This window comes from Falco punctatus (genome assembly GCF_963210335.1).
Source record: "Falco punctatus genome assembly, chromosome: 5".
NCBI lineage: Eukaryota > Metazoa > Chordata > Aves > Falconiformes > Falconidae > Falco > Falco punctatus.
Genome location: NC_137584.1, coordinates 39,208,111 through 39,226,351, shown reverse-complemented (window position 1 = coordinate 39,226,351; position 18,241 = coordinate 39,208,111). Strand labels below are relative to the sequence as shown.

The window sequence follows — 18,241 nt, the reverse complement described above, 5'->3', positions numbered from 1 at the left end:
AATATTGCTTTATATAAAATATGAAAACACACCAGAAACATTAAGAAGATCACAAAATACCTGGCCCATATGTATGACTCACGTATGTGTGAATGTACAGGAAGACATCTAAGAGGTCTGCACTGTCAGACTCCTTTGATGCTATGTATCTTTTCATTCTGCTCTCCTTTGTAACCTTTGACTCACTCACACATTCCTGAAGGACAGAAACATCTACTGGTGGCAATGAGAAAAAGGCAGAGACATTTATCACAAGCTATAACAGAGCAATATTCTGCCAATACTACAGTTGTTACCAAATCATTTTTCACAACACTGAAGAAAATTAAAAATCCTTCCTTTTAGTGCTACCAAGAATATACACATTTCAAGAAATCATACAATCAGCATTTACAGCACCAGATCCCTATAAAACAGCGTATTGGCTGAAGCCTTAATTTGTTTTGCTTAACTACTTTTCTCCTATCAGCAGAAATTACATCTTGTTCTTAAACAGTGAAACTCTAAGTTACTCATTTTTAATAAAAACCTATTTTCCTCTGCCAGAATGCCATTCAAAATGTTTTTTAATTAGGTTTTTTTTCCTGCTGACTCAGTTACTAAATTATAGTTTACTACAAGCAGGAATTTTCATATCCATTCCTTAAACAGCTTCCAACACTAAATTTTCTATGCATATTGATTTTGTTAAGCATCCTACTTCAATGTTATTGCACTGTAGGAGGAAACCTCTCTCTGCCTTTGCATGATTGTTTCAGACAAAGCTTTCAGAAGAAATCCTGCTGCACAGATAAATTTACATGAAAGGACACTAGCACATGTTAAGCAACTGTCCTTTCTTTCAAAGTTCAGTAGTCCACAAGATTGTTAAATGTACTGTTACCAACTAATTTTTGCTGGTCCTGAAATAAAGTTCTTTTAGGAACTTCTTGTCTAAGAGCTGCTGGTGCCTACACAAATAGCAAGCTGCGTTAACATCTGATAAGATGTTCAACTGCTGCTTCAGTACATAATATTGAAGAGTAAGCTCTGAAGAAGATGTTCACTGCAATAATCAAGTTCAATGTAGTTCTTCAGCAGATACTTTTTCCCAGAAAATACAGGACCATCCCCAAGTCTGATATACTTACTTTTTTAAGGGACTTCTTGATTTGGGGCATTCTTTCATATGCAAAGTTACAAGCATGTTCTTTTAGTGACTTAATTGCACCAACATCTGAACAACATTTGGGTAGGCTAGCCATCAAGTAGACAATTGTAAAGTTATATTCACAAAAGAAAGGTGGGAGCTATGGGTCCTTTTCAAAACTTGCTTCAAAAAGCTATGGCTGTGACAGTGGCCATGTAAGTAAAGGAAGAAATTATTAGATTAACTCCATATCTGACTATTACAGCAAAGTAACCCAGAAAATATCCATTAATTCTTCCCAACCACCACTCAAAGACATTCACCTAATTCATCTTCCAACTACTGGAGATTACATTTTTCTTTTTTAACCACAACACTGCCTGCTCGCATGCAACAGCCATTAAGAAGGAAGGGAAAAACATTTGCAGCACTAACTGGTATAATCAGTGAATCTGGGATCACATAGGCTACTGTAACTTAAAGCACAAGGCCAGTCTGAGTGAAGTTTCCCTCCTAATACATTCATGCACTCACTTGAGTCCAAGGTGTGCACACGTAGCAGAGGGCAGGATCTAGCCACTTGTGTGGTGCCTGCCCTTCCCGGCATTTAGAAAAAGGCCTCTAGAAAGGGAACTAGCATATAACTCTTAGAAGGACTACAGATGTTTTTACCAGTTTGTTTCACACATTACCACAAATAAAAGCATAGTTTGCTGAAAATACTCCTCCACCTCCAGAGAAATAACATGAACTGTCAACACAGGCAAATACACAATCCCATTTGATATCTCTGTTGCGTGGCACCACACAGACACCTCTTTTTGAGACAGCAAGTTGCTATGGGACTCAAGACTATGAATGACCTACTGCTATTTGCATGCTAAATTATGCTCACCACCTTCTTGGTTGCAGCCACCTTCGCTTCGTCACTTCAAACCAGTAGCTTAAATACATTTTCAGCAATTACATTAAAACCAAATCTAGCACAATTCATCTTCTCTCGCACTTTAACCCACATTAATCAATGGGGTGCTTTCAGTCCTATATGCAAGAGTATAACAGAAAATCCATAGTTGTTATTATATCCCAGTGGAAATATGACCATCTGATCAGATATTGCAGACAGTAGGGAGTATATACTTTAGCAAAAGGGGAAAATTATTTTCGGTCAATATAAGAAACCCCAAAAGGGCAGTTCAACAGCATAAGTATGTCAACATTTAAATGCTGGAAACTTACTCCAGAGTAAGAGGTACAACCAACCATCTGCATCTGTGAAGGTGCCAAAAATTAGGGAACTGTGTGCCAGATTCTAACTTGCACTGAAACACAAGTGTCTTCTTTTGCACCCCTTTAAAATTGTTTTAGTAAGAATACAACCAAGTCAAATATTTTATTTTGAGGCAGCATATTACAGATATCAGTATGAAATCCCATACATGCAAAGTTATACTGCATTGTGAAAATGTGAAACTCCAACTGACAACTGAGAGCACCCTGCACTAGAATTGAGATGCTCTCCAGAATAAACAGATTGTACTTCTGATCAACCACTAATAAACTGTGTGTATGAGTAGCCAAGATGAGAAAGAGGGGGAGAGGGAAAAAGCATATATATTTTCATAACCTAGGGGATAAATGTTTATATGTTGCGAAAACAGGATTCATAGATAATGCAGACAAAGGATGCTATTTCAGGTAGCTAATTACCACAGCACTCAATGTCTAGCTAGGTATAGTTCTTGACAGAAAAATATGATCTAGGGGCAGTTTTAAACTAAAAACCTGTGTTTGAAACTACTTGTTCTAACTGAAAATATCTGTTTGCTATTAGAGGTTACTGTATCTCTGAGTTACAAGGGTGTATTTGAAAACAGACTACAAATATACAGCCTACATGTAAATATACGCACATCATTTTTGAATATCAACTCCTTTTTTAAATGAGCACCAGTCAAGGAACAGCATTCTTTCTCATACTGCAAAAAACTTTGAAAGCACTAAAATTGCCTGACAGATTCAGAGTCAAGGAGCAAGGTTAAGAGGCAGAATAACACAACAGAGTGACAGAACCTGTAAACTGCAGCTGTAATCTAACTAACCCATGTAGCATGCTGCTGTAGTATGGTTTGGATGGTTTTCATCATGTCCCAAACCACAAGCCGAGGATAACATTACATCAGGAGAACAGTTTGAGGCATCTCTGTGCAAAGAAATCACAAGGCTGACTGCACAAAAACAATGCAATTGTCAAACTTTGTCATCAACCTAATTAAAGCAAGCAAAGCAGCAAACGAAAAAAAAAAAAAAAAAGGCATTTTACCTTTTTAAGGAAAAATTTCTGTAATTTCTTGTGAGGCAGCTTTATCATCTTTTTCTCAGCATTCAGGATATGGGTCAGACGCTGCAAGTACTTGAGCCATTCTGCAGGGGTTTGACACCTTTCGTCTTCTCTATTAACTCGCTGCAGCCAGCTTAGCTCAATGCGTCACCAGATGCCAGCCCAGCCCAGCAACAGATTAAAAGGCAAGAGCTAGGCTGGATCTCATCTTTGAGTCAAACAAGGAAGCTATCTATATACAGACACTCCAGCTCCAGCCAAAGCTTATAGCTGTGTTGTCAGCATGAAGAAGAGGAGAACAAGTATGAGGTCTGCATCTCTCCCTAGAAAACCTGCAAAGTTAAAAAAGGTGCTTATCCAGAAGCAAGAATTTACAGGAGAATGGAAGACATACCAAGGTGCTCAGTATCTTGCTGATCCTTTCAAACCCTGTGCTACAGAAGAGACTCATTCAACATTCAGGACTCTGAAACCTGCCCGGCATTGCCTGCTGAGCGCTGTTTGCCACCCTGCACCTGTTAATTGTGCACATTGTATGTGACTCAGCCACGCACAGGAAACAGCTTGTCATTTATGTTTTCTTTAAATCACTTGGAGACTTATTTCCATTGAATGGTTTTTAGAAAGATCTCTATGAAGAAAGAGATTACACACAAAGATGCTATATACAGATACACATAGAGGTATTTATAGAGCGTACCAATGCTGAGTTTGATTCAATGCCATAGGAACCAGAGATCACGGGCATCGCTGCCTTCCCTTTGGGAATTTGCAAGCAAAGTCCAGCTCCAGGTTTGGAAGGACAAAGGCTCAGCAGCACAGCAGTGATGCTGCACCTCCTGGGCCTGGTGTCCTAAGCCAGCAAGGTGCTGTAGGACAACCTGTTCTGAAACAGTGTGTTCTCCCACTTATGCCAAAGGGGTAATCCCTGTGTTTAAGAATGGAACACATACTGAAGCAGCTAGTTTAATCAGTTTAAAAATCACTTCATCAAACTACCTCCCTGACCAGTACTGTAGCGCTTGAAGAACCAGCAGGTGTGAGGATACACAGAAATGTATTATGAGGGGAGTGTCTTCAAAACAGTGTCAGTCACTCCCAAATCTCCACCTCTTGTTTTTATACTAGAAATATCGTTTCACACAAGCTGCAGCTGAAAAATCCCACACTCTCAAATCTGTAATAGTCCTTCTCCACCTTTTCTGCCATATGCATCATCCCCTCACTGTAAAGATCCATGTTTGTTCCTCTGCCCTCTTGCTGCTTAATTCTTCAGACCCAAGTACCACACTCTTAAGTGTCACTGCAAAGTTCCACTCCTATAGACACACACATACTCAACCTCCAGCAAGCAGCAAGGTCTAGGGCAAACGAAGGAAACCAGAAGTTTGAACTTAAGTACACACTTTGCTGCAGAGGTTGTATTTAAGGATGGGCCAAACATGACAGGCAAACCACAGCTGCAGCAAAATGCAGAACCAAACTCTGAGAACAGATGCCACTACACACCAATGGGAAACTCTATTCCTATCAAAAAGGCACATTGACGATGCCACAGAACCGAAGCGCAAGCTGTGTCAAAGCACACAAAACCAAAAAAAATAGAGACCTAGAACAGCCACTGAAATAAACCAACAGCTGAAGGTAAGCGGTAGACCTGGTGAAAGTATTCAGAAAATATTCTGGCCATCAGATATTCACCCTAACGGTGAAGAATTGCATTGCCATTTCAAGAAATGGTTCCAGAACTGGCAAATGGGGAACCCAAGTACTATTTCTTTGGGGAGTTATACACTTGAGGCCTTTGGGTGTAATTTTGATAAAAGACAAGAAAGAACATTTCTTATAAAAGTCTCATCATGTACCACGTAAGGTGGAGAAGAATCCAAACTACTTGTAAAAATAGGATGGTGAAGACACCATAAAAGCCACCTGCACAAATGCAGCAGGAATATAAATTGCAACCCTACCGTCCTTCTCAATAGTTTCTGCTATAAAAGGGCAGGCTTGGTTTGGAAACTTGGAGCCCTTCAAACTATACAGTTAAAAAACCTGACATTTTGGGGTATGCATTACCAAGAAGCATGTTACTTCTCATTTCAATCTCACAATTCTTAATCCAGTTCACCAGGATTTGCATCATTTCTCAGTATCTCAACTTCCACCTAGAAGCTTAAAGTCAAACAGTATTGATTTAGAATTTCAGTTCTTCATACTGTAATTATTTGGCTGCATTTCTGTTTCTGCACTCACCTCTATAAAGGATGCAAGGTTTTCCTCTATATACACAAATAAAAATACTTTAAAGAGAGTCTTAAAAATTTCAGAAGACTTCCTTCAAGATAATGTGTCATCATTACAGCCTCTAAGTTCACCTAGCTCTTTAAAGTGCAGTTCAAGTTAAATAATTAGATTTAATCTGGAAGTACCATAAAGACATTCTTTCATACCCTCTAACACAGCACCAGTTTTTGGAAATAGATGCATTACAGAAAAGGTCAAGGTAGACTTTCAGCTATAAATCTAAATTTCTGAGTTTGGTTGTTGGGTTTTTTTCTTGTTTTTAAATCAAGGGGAAAAAAACACATTGAGGACTAAAGAAACCTTAACATTATTGTTAGGTATTTATGTATGCATGAATAAATTCTGAACTCTGTCATGGTTACTATGGTAGGTAATTGCTTTTTGTTAAATGCGACAGTCAGACCCAACACATACAGTCTCTGCTTATTCATAGTTCTTCCAGCTAAACGCAGCTTTTAACAAACAAACAAGTCCTCCAAACTCCACATAACATCTTCACATTTGGGCACTGCTACTTTTCAAGTCTGTGTGCTGTTTTGTGCTACATGGGTTTTGCTTGGGCAACTTAAATGAAAGATGCTTCATTCATTGACGTATGCTTATCTCATCTTTCTGACCTAACCAACAGAAGAAACGCCACATTTTTTTAATGAAGTATTTTTTATATTTATCATCAACTACACAGTTCTTAGCAGGCCTTCTCCCATCTAATACTAACTCTCATGGAAAAGATGGCATTAGCATCCCAAGAGGAGCTAGCTAGCCATAAGCACAGTTTGCAAGACTGAAAAAGGAATAAGGACTCTATGGCTGCACTTAGTTTTGCATATATAGCATCTATTACAGTATTTAATATTAAAGACAAACACAGCTCAGATTTTTCTTTAAGTATAGTGTTACTGTTCACTGGAACCAATATTAAAGAGATCAATATGAAGCAGGTGGTATTAGACATATCCTTTTCTATGCCTATTTAAATTACCTTTCTAATTTCCTTGTTAACTCAAATATGAAGATAAAACACCTTCCTGCTTTAATTCAGATGAGTAAAAGGAAGTGTAAGAGGAAGCACAATTTGAAAAAGTAATATTAAACTATTTTATAAGTTATTCTAACCAAACATCAGTCCCTGTAGCTGACAGTTCTCCAATTCACCTCCTGTTTTGATTTACAAAATCACAAACTTACAAAATACTAGGAGGATTGCTTAACACACACCAGTTTCTTCCCTGGTTAGCTGACCCCCTGCAAAAATCAGTCAATAAATTAGTAAACATTGGATCAAATCCAGCACTATTTGTTTGTGTTTAGAAATGGGACCCTCCAAAATAATTTCTTAATCTTAAGTTGGACACTCTAAACAGTGTGTGTTATCTTTAAGAGCTGCAGCTTCTAACGTGCAACTCCGGGTAACCCTAATGCTGCACATCTACACTGAGAACACACGCTCAGGCCCTGATTCACAAAGGGAAGGGCTACCAGCTCCACCATCACCACATGCTTCCCATCCAACGTGCAGAAGCCCAGTTCCTGACACAAGGCTCTCATGAGCAAGGAGAGGGATTTTCCTTGATGTCTGTCTACCAGACCCAGCCATGACAGCAGCAACAAAAATTGCTGCTTTAGGACTCAAATCCCATTTCTTGCAGCTCTACCAGCAAACTCATAGCAGGGGCAGCGTGGCAGCTGCTGACACACATGCTGCCACTGGGGCACAAAGGTCTTTGCTTGCGGTGCTGTTGATCTACATACGCTAAAAAACAAAACAGAAGTCTTGTTAAAGTTTCCCCCCCCCTCAATTATTTGAGGTTAATACACAGAGGAGTGAATTCTTTCCTTTACAGTGCAAAAAATATTTATCTTATGCTCCAGACAACTGGTTAGTGCAAATCTAGTCAAGATAATGGGGGGGGGGGCTGCACAGCAGCAGAACCGATATTGTTTTCTTACAGGTCATTAATAACTTAGATCCAGAAAGATTGCAGCACGAGACTGTGTTTTCAGGCTATTTTTCAGAACAGGTATTTATAAAATACCCAACAAACAGATGCAAACTAAGTATACTTGGTCAGGAAACTTGAATTGCAGAAAACCAGATATTTTTTCTCTCCCTTCCTACTCCTCAAAAGGCTAGAGGTATGAGACACCTTTTTCTTTTCCTCTTCTGTCCTCATATACCAATTCCAGCTCCTCAAGAGCCACCTTGAGGGAGAGAGGAGGAACCCAAACGCAGGGGGCACTGCCTGTTTTCTGGATAGCACTAAGTAAGTGGCAGCTAATCAAAAGCATCGTCTTTGGAAAATAGAACTCCACTCCCCTTCCAAAGAAACCAATGCCAAAATCCTCAGCAGTTTGGGCTTGGAAGCACCCACTGCAGGCATTTGCTGTGATTTTTCCCTCCTGTTCCAATTAGCGATCATCACTGCCTGGCAGACTCCGCTCAAGCTCTTAGAACAACTCTCACGTGAATCCCCATCCCCTCACACCTTCCCAAACACCTACGACAAAGGCAGTTTTCTGGGAGACTGATACCAAGGACTACTGCAATAAAAGCAAGAAAATAAACTTCTCCACAGAACCTGCTTTGTCTCCCTAATGCCCTAAAGACCCCAAGTTACCCTTTGAGATGCCCTCAATCAAGAAATGACTGCATCACCTTTTTATCAGAAATCTCTGCCACAAAAAAAAAAAAAAAAAAAAAAAAAAGAGAGAGAGAAACACTGTTACATCACAGCTGGAGAAGTTCTAAGTGTAGAAATACCTTAACGGGAAATGAGAACAACTTTAAGAGAAGCCTGTTTTATTTCTTGAAACTCGTTATACCCCGAAGCTTAAGGAGTCTTATGGCCAGGGTTTCAAGGGATTCACGCCATGTTCTACTGTGAATCTGGACACAGTGATCAAGGTTCGATGCAGATTTCTTTCCCCTCTTTATTACAGAGTTTTGTGAGGGTAAAACAGCTCTGCGTTGTTTCTCTAAATTTTTATGATTAATACAAGTCACTCTCAAGCTGATTTTTATTTACAAGCCTTTTTAAGCAACATCAGTACACAGTAGCTACTGAAAGAAGATGCTTAATATAGCCATCTGCAAATCTTTCCAACAGCCAAGAGCTTTTTCAGGAGACTTCACACAAACTCACAATAATTTTATTTTTTTTTTCCTCTCAGAATACAAAACGTAGGTTATCCTCAAGAGGTGCATTATGATTCAAATTCGTGCTGAAACGTTGGCCTGCTTTTAACTAAGCTTGAGTTTAGGGCTTCACACTGCATACCGGTTGCAAAACTCACATTAGTTAAAACACGCGATGACTCTACCTGATTCCTAACGTAGTCAAGGCTTACACACAAGTTTGGAAGGCAAAGAGGGGCAACTCATTTTACTCTGCAATTCCTACTGCACTCATTGGTGAAAACAAAGGAAATTACAATTTCTGACAATATTTTCAGTGTATTCCAATGTAGTAACTGGCTCTTATTTCACAAATGCCAGCACACGTTCCGTAGCTATCCAGTAACACTGTACAGAGTGGAAGTGTCTCACACTTGGAAACCTAATTCGGTGCCCCAGCTAAGTTGTTCTCATGAAAGACTCCTCTTGTAGAAGAGCCAGAGAACTCTTCCTCTAAATGAAGCTCTATGCTTTCAAATATGCCAAAACCAATGAAGTCTTGTCAAAAAATGTGATCGTACCATAGCTCATGAAGCTCTGGTGTGATCCCAGCAGCAGGACACTGCCAGCTGCCATGCTGTGACAGCTCAGCCTTAACTGCATCCTGACTTTTCAACCCTGAAACTGAAATGAGGGCTCCTTTGTAGAGGTCCGGTGCAAGTCAAGGTTGCTCCAGAGAAGGACCCTCATGGAAGTCACTGATGGGCAAGATCACATGCCTAACAAACTTTCAAAGAAGTTTAATTTCCAAGAAGTACATACCTTGCAGATACTTGCAGCTAAAGTTTAAAGAACTGACTTTGAGCAGAAATGAGACCCAAAGACAATGAAGCACACACATAGGAAGAACATCACAGAAACAGCCAACATTTTAAGGAAATTTCACTCCTCACGCACACTGACAAGGCTGTAACCAAGGTCCAGCTGCCACAGGGGTATAACAATAAACAGCTATGCTTTCCAGACAAGGCTGCACACAGATCGCTGAGCTCTGAAGAATCCAACCAGCAGCAACCCAAGGGAAGCTGCTGGCTCTGAAGCTTAGATATGCTCTTAGCAGGCTCTGCTCTCATGCTGAGCCATCTCTGAGGTCTCACACAACAGCATGGTTCTGCAAAATAAGAAGTCTTATCAAGACTGCGATGCATCATGTCTGCTAGGCAAGTACCAGACCCTAGTAAGCTGACTAACTCTGCATTGGAAAAAATGCAGAGGACACAATAGTCCCTTGACCAACAGGTTTTTGGGGTGTTGGTTGATTTATATTTTTTTAACTCTGACTTTTCTGAGTTCCTTTTTTTAATTTTAAGATCAGTATTCAGTATGATATATATCTCTCTAGATAAGGATTTCTTTGAAAGACAACAGAACCAGCAACTTAACAGCTATTTCAAGCGTTTACTTTTATCCACAAAGTAGAGTTAAGTTACAATTTGGGGAACCCCAATAGTTAATTTCCATCATAATGTTACAGATAGACCTAGTTTTCCAGCAATAAAAAGAAGGTTGAATCCAGCATTTTTACAAGGCAGAAATGAACCACTATCATTACGATGGACGGGAGAACATGCCAACAGGCAATACTCATGTCAAAGGAGACTAACACCAGATGCTCAAGCTCTGATCACAGAGAAAGCTTTCTATCTATAAAACCACTTGTGAGCAAGGACTACTTAAGCAAATTGGGGTTTTTTTGGACTTGAGTTTTACGCATCATGTACTTTTCTTACGAGCTACTGTTTTCATTGCAATTGCAGCTGACTGCTAGGACTGCCTGGAAAACAAGAACCTAATCTGCAAGATGCATTGGAGCTTTGACATTTCCTTTTATTTATCTTAGGAACAGGCTTCAGCTCTTTCATTAGTTTTTTTATTTACTTATTTTTATGAAAAAAACAGCCATTCCAAAACCCAAAGCAAGAGCTGTGTTAGAAGCACCTGGAAAAAATAATGTTAGAAGTACAAGGTCAAATCACCACCTTCCCAGTAGTGCACTTATTCTGACCTCGTAGACACAGATGCATGTGGAGGGATGCACTCAAAGCACGGCTCTAAGCACAGACAGTGCTTGGCACAAATGCATCTGCTTTCAGATTTAAGTTTTAGGCGTAAATTTTACAGTGTCCTGAAGGGAGGGGCAGAGGAAGGTGGGAATAAAAAAAAAAAGTTAAACCAAAAAAGGCTATATTCAGGAAGGCACTTCTGAATGTTAAGTCACTGCACAAAAATAAGCAACACTGCTGCAGGAGGAGTAACTGATCATTCAGCTCTGGCTGCAAACTGGAGTTGCATGGACTTTCTGTGCTTTGGGCTGTTCTTTTGTGTCTTTATGTAACTTAGAGATATACTGGAAATATACCATATCAGTAAGTTATTATGGGCCTAAAATCTAACACTTAACAGCTGTGGAAGGTCAGATTTTGAACACCAATTCTTAACTTCTGAACTTTACAATTGGCAGAGTAATTCCAAGTCAATAACCCAGGTTGTTACGTTGGTATGAAAAAGGATAAGCTTTTATACCATATACTGTTCTTACTGCGATAATAATTGTAAAGATGAATTCATGTTGTGGGTAATTCCTTGGCACAGTGAACCAGGAAAGTCTATTGCCCAGAGTGAATGTCTCATTCAGACTTACATCTCAGCATGTATCTAGAGTGCTCTAACAAGTGTGTGTCTCTGCCATAATTTTTTGGACAATCTAATCACTCTTGTAAGAGCATACATTTTCAGAATTACAAAAACAATGTATTATAATTGGTGACCTTTACACCCTGCTTATGGCTATACAGGATATAGAAACAGAAGTAATACACGACTTCAGTGAAATACAGGGAGCCAACAACCGCAAATGTTTCACATCTTTCCTTTAGGACAAAATACATACTTAGTTCTATTCTCTTAATTTACTAGCATTTACTTGAATCTATCTGCATTTTAGTTCTGTAATTCTTCCACATTTTAGACGTACATATAGGAAACAAGTTTAAAATTCCTTGACCCTCACCTCTACACAAGAGCAAAACACACAAACCAGAAGAACCGTCTCCTACTTGTTTCAACTTTAACTAAAGCTGTTTCATATTCTTCCTATCTCCTCATAAATATCTCTCCCTTCCTCTAATAATTTTCGACCAACCATTCGCTCTTAATAGTCATGTTTCACTCTGCTTTTTCAAAGGTGAAATGGCTGGAACTGAACACGGTTCCAAATGAGAACAGTCAGCCCCGCAGCACAGCTCTGCTGTTCCAGCCTATTCACTTGTCCCCTGCCTGCGGAACCTCCTGTGCACTTCACAAGCAGAAACAGGCTTGATGTGCCAAAGCCTGTGTTCTGCACCTCCCACAGGTACACACAGTGACACAATAGTGGGCACAATGGGCTATACCTGTTAGGTATATATACTTAGAGAGATTTTATATATATATATATATATGTATATACACACTGTTAAGGATTTTGAAAGATTTCTCCTAATAGCTACATTACTGATTTTTTTAAAGTATTTTTCTATTCACCTTCAGTGTTTTTTCATCTTCTGATGAAAGACGTCATTATTCTTCTGTTGTGACATTATGTGGATATACCAAAAATGTGAAAGCAGAATGTAACGTTATTGTGACAACATATAAGTTCTTTGCTCGTAAATAAAACATACTTCCCATCACCTTTGTTATCATCTCATTATCCCATGTAAAGTAGGGCAATTATATTCTGTTATAATTCCAGTAATTTTGGCAGGGGGTCATAACTGACAGTAAAACAAACCCTACCAAATAAACAGAGTCAACTGATAACAATGCACAAGAGGATTCATGCTTGGAAAACTGAGTTTCTCCTAGGCATTTCACCTTTCAGGGGTAGTGGGCGGGTCCAGAATTTTAAAAGCAATTAAGGCAGCAGAAACACCATCAACACTGGATTATTCTGAAGTTATATTTACAAGATACAGTTCAACCAAATCAGGAAGACAGCAATAACATAAGCTGCAGTTTGATTTAGGCAACTGCAAGATCTCTTTGATTAAGGATTTGCTAATGCAGGACTGTATTCACACTGAAAAGGAAAAAGCCAGTAACCTTCAGCTAAGCTTAGTTTATTTTCAGGTATCCAATTAACTTATACAGAATTTCACACTGTGTTTACCTCTCAAAATTTCTGTATGGCCAAGTACCCAAAGAACTTTTCACAAATTGCTCTTTAATGTGAGAAACCAGTTCAATGTCATGGCCACAATGCTAGAGAAGAAATTCACAAATTCTTATCTGCAAAATTAAGAAGGAAAGTGGAATCAGGATTTCAAAATCTATACTGATTAGCAGCAAACATGCATTAAGTTTGGATGGAGGCAACAAGAACATCTGTATACTGTGTAGTTAGCCAAGTTGTATGATGTTTTACTTGCAAGATAATTAGCAGGATCTATCATAGTTTTGACTCAAATGGCAGATTCTGTGTTTGGTCTGAGATCATTCAACTTTAACAAAATGAAAAAAAAAAGTTTCCAATAGCTCATTGCAATATAGCATCACACCTTAAAGGGAAATATCATACCAAGACAGTACAACTAAGGGGTTAAAGAAGGAAAGATCACATACTTTAATAGATAACAATGCCAGAACTAGATGAGGTTTGAGTCTTAAGTAACACAGAAAACCTATAACAGAGACCTGTGCTTCTTAGGGGCTTGTAAAACAATTTCTAGACCCTATACAGTTCCTCTGCTTCATAGATCTGCCAGATAACTGGGTATGGGGAATACTTAGAGCTGATTTGGGCTGAAAGAAAAATTCTGGCAGAAGCTTTGTAGTTTTGTGAATTAACATTAGAAAAAAACCCCAAACTATAATAATCTATAACATTTCCTTTCTAGCCATGACCTTTCATCCACTTATGCCTACCTGAAGCCAAGTAACTAGGGTTTGGCTAAAGCCTTTTCTGGAAAGGAATTCAGTTCTGACTTGAAAGCTTCAAGACAAGAACAGGCTCACTTCCCATCCGAGGTTTGTCCTAATGAGTAGCCACGTTTCCAAAAATCTGGCATGGTTTCCAGCTTGTTCTCAACTACTGGAGCTAGGGAAGGGGGTACAGGCTTAAGCTTCCAGTTACAGCTTCTCATACCAGTTCTGTGACTGCCAGCATTTCCCAGCCACTGGCAAGTGTGATTCACCGAACTCCATGCAGCACTTTCAGACCATCTTTTATTAAAAAAAAAAAATCATATTCAAAGAAACAGAAAGAAAACCCCACCTTAACATGACTGTAGAGCTACTGAAGTTCTCCGGTAACAATTCATTCTTAACTGATAAAAATCCTTCTTCCAAACAAGACAGACCTCTACTGCTGGACAAAGTTAGTGCAGGCTCAGCAAGCTTTCTCATCATCCCAGAACAATCCCATTGCTCCAGTTACAGGTTGTAGCTATGCACTGCAACTCCAGGCTCTTGTACCGCTGAGTGGGCTTGTTGGCAGAGGTAGCCGCGCCAAGGAGACGAGGTGAGAACTGCCTCCCCGCTAATGACTTTCTTCAAATGAAACAAACATGAAAATGACAACGACAACGCCATCATAATGACACACCCTTTGTGGCACTGCTGTTGCTGCTTAAAATAAGGTGCTGCAGATCCAAGCAACAGGCTTAAAAGATGGAATAGATGAAAGTAAGTAATTTCAGACCAAGATGGATGCATATACCACAAACATCAAAATGCCTCATTGCAGCCTTGCTTTAGATTGGCCTGAACTGAGCTCTATGACAATGGGACTAATACATGTCACCCAGCTGGGTACAGCATCCCAAATAGCATCCCAGCCGTGCCAGAAGAGCTGTCAGAACTGTACCCAGGTTACCTAGTGCCAGTCTCCCTGTCCGATCCTATATGCTGCACCACAGTTACTGTTGCCTGCAACACTGCTATATGCCTGTGACAGCATTCCCAACACCGTGCAAGAGCTGACAATGTCATCATTTATTCATTTAAGAAACAACTCCCACTTCTCTTGTACCTTCTATTCAAATGGTAGACTATGATTTAAGGAGAAATACAGAATGAACCCTTCCTCACTCTTTAAAGCCAGAACAAGGGGAATACAGAAACCAAAAATCTTGATTCTTAGAATCATTTAGGCTGCAAGCAACCTCTAGAGGTCATCTAGACCAACCTCATACTCAAAGCAGAAGCTGCTCCCAAGTTGGATTGAACTCAATCTGTGGCAGAAATGGCAGAATTGCAGGTTGTCATTTGTTTTGGGGGCAGGATTGGGACAGCAGGAGATGTTCCTTTCAGAATGTGGCTGGGGCATGGTTGTACAGAAAATTAAGATGAAGACTTGCTAAAATGAAGTAAACAATTACAGCTATGACACTTACTCTCCAAAATGCACTTCAGTACTATCATCCACAACAGACTTACATCACATCCAGTTATTAGAGTATATAGAGTATAAGGATACAAGACACAAAGTAGCTTAAAATACAGACATACAAAGTTTATCTGGAAGCTCTGCAATAGCTTAACTTCAAAATTAGAAATACTTAATCACCATGGTTAAGTTTCACCCGGCTTTTTGGGTTTGGTTCAGCTCTCCAAGACCTGCTTTCTTCCCTTCAAGATGACACTCGGTTATCACTAATGAAAAAGGCAGAGTGTTGTGTTAGTCTCAGTAGTGCAGGCATCATGATCAATACCCAAAGTGACAGTAACGTAACTGGGGCAGTTACATCTGTGGAAAACAGGGTGTCTGCCTTACATAATATGAAACTATTAATTTGATGGCCTAAACTAAGCCAGCTGGTGGAGGAAGTCACCACAAGTAACAAGGGACCACACTTTCCAAAATACCAGGCTCCCGAGGTTATGCTGCTTGCTGCAGCAACAGCGCTGCTAGGAAGATGAGCGAGGCATGCAAGCAAGCTATCTGATGCTTGAACTGAGAACTTGTTAAGGATCAAAATCTTTGCGACATCTTAAGCTTAAAGTAAGTTTACTGACCTTTGCAGGAGCTGCAGCAGCCGGCTGCTCCGCTCTGCGGAGCCCACGCTAGGTGTCAGCAGCGCCCGCGGGACCGCGGGGCAGGCAGGGCTCCCGTCCGCACAGCGCTCCAGCAGCAAGAATAAAGGCTGCTTTTTGTTCTCGCAGACAACAATTAAGAATCCACGTGTTTTATCCTTAAAAATGTATTCTTTCTCAAAGCTGAGCTAGTCTTGTAGCTGCATCAAAGAAAGGTTAAAAAAACCCCACAAGTCCACACGTAGCTGCAATAAGCACAATCTGGTTTCTGTAGGGAAACAAAGAAGCTGGCAGACTTCCACCCTTCTTTTTGGGAACATGAAGTTTCCTAGAAAGAAAAGCAGGTAAGGCTCTTCTTCAAGTAGCAGAATTAACAGAGCCTGTTTCTCAACATAGTCATGGCTACGGTACCTCAGATCCCTTTCTTCCTCTTGCCTTTTTGGACAGGGATGTTGCCTACAGATTTCCTCACCTGCTTATCTCATTGAACAGTGCTGGCTTGTAGCCAAGTACAGTTCTGCTTCTCCTTCCCTTGGTAAGGGCACTGCTTTGAGTCTCTCACCTCTATTCATCTGTCAATTTTCACAAAACCTTAGAGAACAGAGGTCTAAGTGCCACACACACACCACCCCCACCCCCCACCCCCACTTCAAGTCTGACTGAAGATGGCCATAGTATTCAAAAGTTACTACTGGGGACGTACTATCAGTGTGATAGTAAATGTTGCTTCCCTAGGAACAAGCTAGGGATTAATCAACTCTCTCAACCTCAGCATCCTTAAGAGGAAACTGCTGCATAATTGCTTACTTACAGGTCATGCAGCCTTGGCATATGGTAGTTTTCAGCACAATTCTTTAAAATGAGATTTGTCTTTGTCCCCATGGCAACTGGCTGCAAGCATGTCCACACTGCACTTAGAAGATGTGGCTGCTGTTTATTTGCTAGCTTCAGCCTAGCTATTTCAAGAAAATATAGCAATACATCTGAAGTAGCATGGGTTAGGGTCTTTGAACACTGAGTACAGAGTCATTAGCTTAAACTCATGCTGCCACCCCTTATCTACTCCTGATACTGAACCTTTCTGTCCCACAGCTGAAGAAAGATCACAACCAGCTAGACAGCAGCACCTTGTAAGAAGAGTACATCGTGTTATCCGAAAGTATTTTGGTGTACGTTTTACAAAAGTGTCATGTATTCAAATAAAAGACAGAAGGTATGTATTATGTATATCTGCTCCACACACAACCCCTACCCCCCACCCCACCCCCAAAAAAAAGAAATCACATAAGATGTTAATGACTGGTATTGACACAGGACAGGAGAGGCAACGCTTCCCGTACCACAGACAGAGGTACCCAACAGACTTTGTTTCAGTTGGCCCCTTTGCCTACGGATGTTTCTAGGTGTCAGGTTATGTTAAATTGCTCATTGGCCTAAGAACATGTCTGAATCCAGCTTATCAGGCTAATACTCAAAAATCAAAATTAAATCTCTGCTTTGCTTAAGCAAAAGTCACACCTACCTATCACAACACTAAGTCTGGTAGCCCTGTGAAATTCTGTATTATGTCACAGCAACCCATGATGAAAATAATTCTGATCCAGTTTCTCCTATGAGCACCCAAGCCTCTGAGGTTTAGGCTGCTTTTATGTTGAAGCTGCTTCAGCCTTATTCTTCAAATTAGTCAGAAGATCAGAGGGAAAAAAAATACTTAAGTGTATGCATCAAAACATCTTTATATATAGCTGGTACCATTCCTTCAGTCTCTGAACATTTCTGTTAATTCACACATGCTGAACTGCATCCCAGCAGCAAAAAGCACTCCACACCTGCAAGAAACTCAGTCCCCAGGTGAGTGATTCCCTTTCCATGTCTTCAAGCAGTGAGGAAAGCTGATCCTGGACTCCCATATCCAGTTTTCTTGTACTAATTGGAGAAGTCAGAGAAAGCTCTTTTACTTCCACTTCCAACAGATTTAGTATACTATTTATGTTACCATATATAAAAACAAAATGTTTCAGAAACAAAGAAAAACAATAAAATTGTTCATTTCAGTCTTGGAGAAATTTTTGGTTACAATAACTTGCCATATGCAACATACAGACAGATTTGGATGCCTGGATCTGCAGTTATCTGACTCTCCATAAACAGCATGCCTAACTCTTGAATTCTACCCTAAGGACAATACTTTTCCCACCAGATCAAAAAAACCAAAACAAACCAACCCTTACTGTTCTTCAAATTTACATGTAAAACCTTGGGCCCTGAGGCAGGCCTC

At 40.0% G+C, this 18,241-nt stretch overlaps 1 protein-coding gene across 2 annotated transcripts in view; it reads right to left on the bottom strand.

The window, feature by feature from the left end:
• The window catches only part of RPS6KA2 (ribosomal protein S6 kinase A2), a 315,925-nt gene that overhangs the window by 275,898 nt on the left and 21,786 nt on the right, over nt 1-18,241 (bottom strand). Inside the window, exon 1 of one of the 2 annotated variants that reach the window (XM_080388978.1) lies at nt 3,453-16,559. The exons of the other annotated variant lie outside the window; for it this stretch is intronic. Within the exon in view, the coding sequence (XP_080245104.1) occupies nt 3,453-3,500 (48 nt within the window). The 5' untranslated portion in view covers nt 3,501-16,559. Of the gene's footprint in view, nt 1-3,452; nt 16,560-18,241 lie in introns of those variants that run through there. 2 annotated transcript variants of the gene reach the window in all.